The sequence below is a fragment of the Puntigrus tetrazona genome, chromosome 17 (assembly GCF_018831695.1).
Source record: "Puntigrus tetrazona isolate hp1 chromosome 17, ASM1883169v1, whole genome shotgun sequence".
Lineage (NCBI taxonomy): Eukaryota > Metazoa > Chordata > Actinopteri > Cypriniformes > Cyprinidae > Puntigrus > Puntigrus tetrazona.
In genome coordinates, this window is record NC_056715.1 from 124,105 (window position 1) to 129,193 (window position 5,089).

At 37.3% G+C, this 5,089-nt stretch overlaps 1 protein-coding gene across 2 annotated transcripts in view; it reads left to right on the forward strand.

Annotated features, from left to right (window-relative positions):
• Window positions 1–3,402: 3,402 nt before the first annotated feature.
• The window catches only part of LOC122361893 (phosphotriesterase-related protein), a 23,929-nt gene continuing 22,242 nt past the window's right edge, over window positions 3,403–5,089 (forward strand). The window contains exons 1-2 of one of the 2 annotated variants that reach the window (XM_043263063.1): window positions 3,403–3,509; window positions 4,319–4,762. In XM_043263063.1, the coding sequence (XP_043118998.1) occupies window positions 4,331–4,762 (432 nt within the window). In that variant the 5' untranslated portion in view covers window positions 3,403–3,509; window positions 4,319–4,330. Of the gene's footprint in view, window positions 3,510–3,643; window positions 3,701–4,318; window positions 4,763–5,089 lie in introns of those variants that run through there. The other variant, XM_043263062.1, reaches the window with a different exon arrangement.

Genomic DNA, 5,089 nt, shown 5'->3' on the forward strand with positions numbered 1-5,089 from the left:
AAGAGAGCCGCGCGCCGATATGAATCTCTCATTCTTGCGCCAAAGAATCTCTGATTTGCATAAACTGTGATGGGTCACAAGTCTATCAAGCAGAATAGAGAGATTATGCTGAACTAATTCACACCCAAGGCTGCAGAAGCGTGTCAGCTTTGAATAATCTTCTGCCTGATGCTTCCACAGATGTGTCAAGATAAACTTTATCCACCAATCAAATGATTTATTTGTTCAGGTGAGATATAGAAGTCGGTCAGAAAATATAAACAGGCATCAAAGAGATGACTTATCTGCATGTAAATTGGAGTTTTAGCGGAGCTTTAAGAGATGTACAAAAGAGTCAACGCTTTTCTTTTTTTTTACCAAGGTTTTAAATAACAAAGTTTTGCTCAATGAATCAACTCTGTCTCATTTAAAGTGCCATTTAAGCTTGATTGTTCTGTGTTAACTGTATATGCATTCAATTAAAATGTTAGCCTGCACTTTATTTTTATAGTCCACTTTAGGCATTCTACTAACTGTAAGTAACCACTAACTATCCTTAGAGTATTAGTAAACTGTTAGGTTTGGATAAGTCGAATAAGTTGACGTTTATAAGTTGAAGTTGATGTCTGTTTGGGGAACATAAAAATAATGTTAGCATATATTAAGCAGACAGTCTAAATTAAGTAGTTGTTAAGATACTTATAGTACTGTATATGAATATTATAGATATTATTTATTATTAATTAAACACTTTATTTTGATTGTTATGCTATCAAAATAAAGTGTTCAGTTAATACTAAAATAATTTGATGCCACGCTGATACTATGCGACATTGCTGGATATGTCCCTGTGTTTAGCTCCTGTTTGGTTTCCTTGGTTTCCGATGACTGCATTTAAGTCCTCCTGGAAGTGCGTATTTATGAGCTGGGAAGTCATAATTGCTAGATTCAAATCACTTTGGTCAAAGCAGGATGGCAATTCTACAAGACATTTAACAAGTCACGCCTATAACTCGGAAAGTTTCTCACTCATCAATATGACCTGACGTTCATGTCAGTACAACTTGTGAACAGCCAGACCCTCAAAAACGGTAAAACTCAACTTATTTAGCCTGGGGGAGTTGGAGAATGAGCCTATTTTCAAAAAAAAAAAAAAAAGTGGGAGTGTTCCTTTAACTCTGTGTATTTATAAACACTGTTCGGTTTAGCTTTTTGTTAATTGTTGCCTATAGGGTATGTTTACCTGACAGCAATGTACTAAAAACAGTAAAGTTTTCCCTTTGCATTTTTCGTGTACAGATGTCAATAGCAGCGTTTTCATACCCTTCAGATTGCACGAAATGAATTAAAATGATGCCTAATGGAAACTATTTGTGAAAGCATTATGTTTTAATGATCGTATAAGCCATTTTTGGTGCAAATTAAAAAAAGTTAAATATTATGGTTAGGGCGGTGGCTGGAATATATGTAAGCTTACCAACATTCATCAATAAGATTTATTGCAAGAGGAAAAAGTGAGGTTTCTGTTAATGGAAACACAGTAAATTTACACTAGGTTTTTATCGACATTTCTAAAATATAACAGTTTTGCACAGTTATGCCTAATGGGAACAAAATGACCAAGTGTACCACAAACAACCTAAAATTTAAGCCAAGTGTTACATTTTTTTTCTATTTAATAAATAGTGGACCCAAAAATTAAAACGACCCCATATTTTACTCCACCGGGTGTATACTGTAACAAGCTTGGAAGAGCCAGGAATTTAAAAAAAAGACTTTGCCTGAACGAAGAAAGTCATATAGGATGACTTCGGGGGCAGTAGAATATGAAGAAATTTTCATTTTTGGGTGAACTATTGCGTTAAGTCTTGCTTTTAGCTAGTTATCTGATGCTATAAAAAGGGCATAGACTACTACTGTGCAGATTCAGCCTTTAAATGATCAGTGGCCATATTGAGAATGTTTAGTGGATATGCTTTTTCCAACTTTTTTACAGACTACGGTCTACTCTGAACCATGAAAACACTATATATTGCGTGTCAGGCCCGTAGTAAATGCTCCCTAACGTAGTGTTGGTTTGCATGCTAGCTGTAAATGATTGTGTTTGATGTTAATAGATCCTCGCCTCGCCTCTCAAAAATACGAAATCAATTGACAGTAACAGACATGTATGATTGAGTGTGACTGACTTGTATTCTGTCTGCGGTGTTTTCCAGGTACTGGGACTGTCTCCAGCATCCCTGCAATTCTGCCAAGAGGAAATATTTTAGAGGATGAATACATAAAAACATCATAAAACATATCTGGATTGTTCTGTGAATTTATTCACATCACAAGGGCCATTGACTCATGTGGGTCGTTAGTTAGCCGACACGCATCTTCAAAAATATTATACCCTTGAAAACTCTAATGAGACGTTATACCTTTATTCCATATGTCTATATGGAATAAAGGTATAACGTCTCATTAGAGTTTCAAGGGTATAATGCAGTCTCTAATGGGCTTTTCCTATTATTTTCTGTGGCTGCACTGTCAGAAACAATATTGACAACAGTGTCTGTGGAGGTCATCTCATCAAAATTGCTGTCCTGCTAATGGATTATAAAAGATATAAGGGAAAAAAGCTGAACAGGACTAATAACAAGCCAAATCAAGATTAGGAAAAATCTGATTACTGATTCTACTAAATAGCTGTCTTTACAAACAGTGAGTGCAGGCTTTTTATATTTTGCAGGGGATGAATTGAATCTGACATGAGAAGCTCACAGCTGTTTGGCAATTTGCAGTGGGTTGACACTTAATAGTCTTCCCTGCTCTCTCTCAGGACTAATTTTGTACACGAATCCCTGGTCAGATAACTCCCCAGGACCTGTCACTATTAGTTAGATCAGACTTGTGCAGGGAAAATGTATCACAGCTCAACATGCCACTTTAAAATCATGGATCAATGGTTAGATCGAGCTTATGCGGGCACTTTGTTGCATACAAATTGCTTTCTCAAAAAGTATTATCAGTTGAGGTGACTCTAATAGCAAAGGATAAAATTTACCATCCCTCATGTAAATCTGGCAGCTTTCATTAGGCTGTAAAAATAACAGCAAGGCACAAAGACAGTAAATTAATTCAATAAATAGCTAGCCTAAATTAAATGAATAATAATTAAACATGCCTGGGAAAGCGTTTAATCCGACATACTCGTAGCTAAAGCTGATTTTCCAACATGGGAACACGGCGATTATTGTTTAAACATTACATAGGCTATAACCTATCACAAAAATAGTTCTGGATTTTAGGCTTTCTGGTGATAAATAGTTTCCAAATGTTCTGTTTCATAATAACAGGCTTTATTTGCTTAGGGCACTCACTTGAGTGAGGATGTATTTTCCGTATCCCGGTTTCCACAAAGAGCCCTTATATAATAAAGTACACCTCTCATAGACGTCAGTGAACAGAGAGGGGCGTGGCAAAAGCGACTCGAAGTTTAAAAACAGGCGAACTTGTCTAAAATCACCCACTTCTTCGAAGTAGAGGTACTGCATTCATTCTAAATCACTTGATTGTTTCTTATTTTAATAATAAATGTATAATTTCGCTTTGAACGCCGTGTTTAACTGCAAAGGTAGTGGCATTAATAGCAAGTCTCGCGATATACTTATAAAATCGCGAGACTTTGTTGTTTCGACTGTCAGTTCTGCAAACTGGAAATTGAACTTGCTTGCAGGTCTTGTTTGTCACTCTATGCTTTATTGTTTCTTATGAATCACTAACTGCGTCACGTTGTGCGATTTAAAAATAACAGCTAGTGACAATGCATGCTTATCGCCTGTCGTGAGGAACTTTTTAACCGATTGTTATTGAGGAAGTCTCAGTCTGTGCCGTAGTTCTGTCTAATATACTCATACACGCTTGTTGTTAATAAGGTTATACTGTTAATAATCTCGACGGCACGTGCATGTATGCATTTGGTTTCACGTATCGCATGCATCGGAAGTGATTTTTTTATGTATTTTGTAGTTGAAACTCGATGGACTGCAATAAATGCAGTCTGTATTGTTTAATAAGAGCAAAGTCCGAACCACCAAGGCGTTGCTAACTCATTACATTTCTTATGAGACAGCCAAGATGAGTCATTTGTACATCAACCTACAATCTTACACAAGCCAAGCATGCAGTTATCTCTTTCTTGGTAGAAATAAAACATTTAAGTCTATTATTCTTAAACGGTGTGTGCAAGGATTACAATAATATCTCATACTGCATAAATCTGCGTTGTCAGTGCAACATAAACAGTGCTTAGCAACCCTTTGCATTTTCATCGCTGTATTTATTTATTGGACAGGATTGCAGAACCATGCCTGGACAGAGCGGTAAGGTGCAGACGGTGCTGGGTCTGCTGGAGCCCGATCAGCTGGGCCGCACCATGACCCACGAACACCTTACGATGACGTTCGAGTGCAGCCATGTTCCCCCAGCACCTGGAGACGAGGGCCTTGCCGCAGCTCCTATTGAGATGAAGCATCTTCACTGGTTGCAGCAGAATCCATACAGCCACCACGAGAACCTGCTGTTGAATCAAGAGATCGAGGCGGTGAAGGAAGAGCTGTTGTGTTACCGTAAAGCGGGAGGAGGATCCATAGTGGAGAACACCACCACAGGCATCACCCGAAATCTGCCCATTCTGCGGCAGCTGGCCAAAGAGACGGGTGTGCATATCGTAGCTGGAGCGGGGTACTATGTGGACGTGACCCACTCCGATGAGACCAGAAAAATGACCGTTGAGAAGGTGTGTGTGTGTGTGTGTGTGTGTGTGTGTGTGTGTGTGTTGTAACTACACTTTTAGCCTCTTTTTTTATTATTTATTTATTTTTGAAAGAGGTCTCTTATGCTTACCAGGGCTGCATATATTAAATACAGTAAAACAGTCATTTTGTTACAATCTAATATTGTAATATTGTTACAATTTAAAACCATTTTCTGTTTTAAAATGTAATTTATTCCTGAGATGGACATTTTTTTTTAAATAATAGAATCATTAGAAGCATTATAAATAGTTTTACTGTCACTTTAAACAGTTTAATGCATTATTGTTAAATAAAAAAATATATTTAAT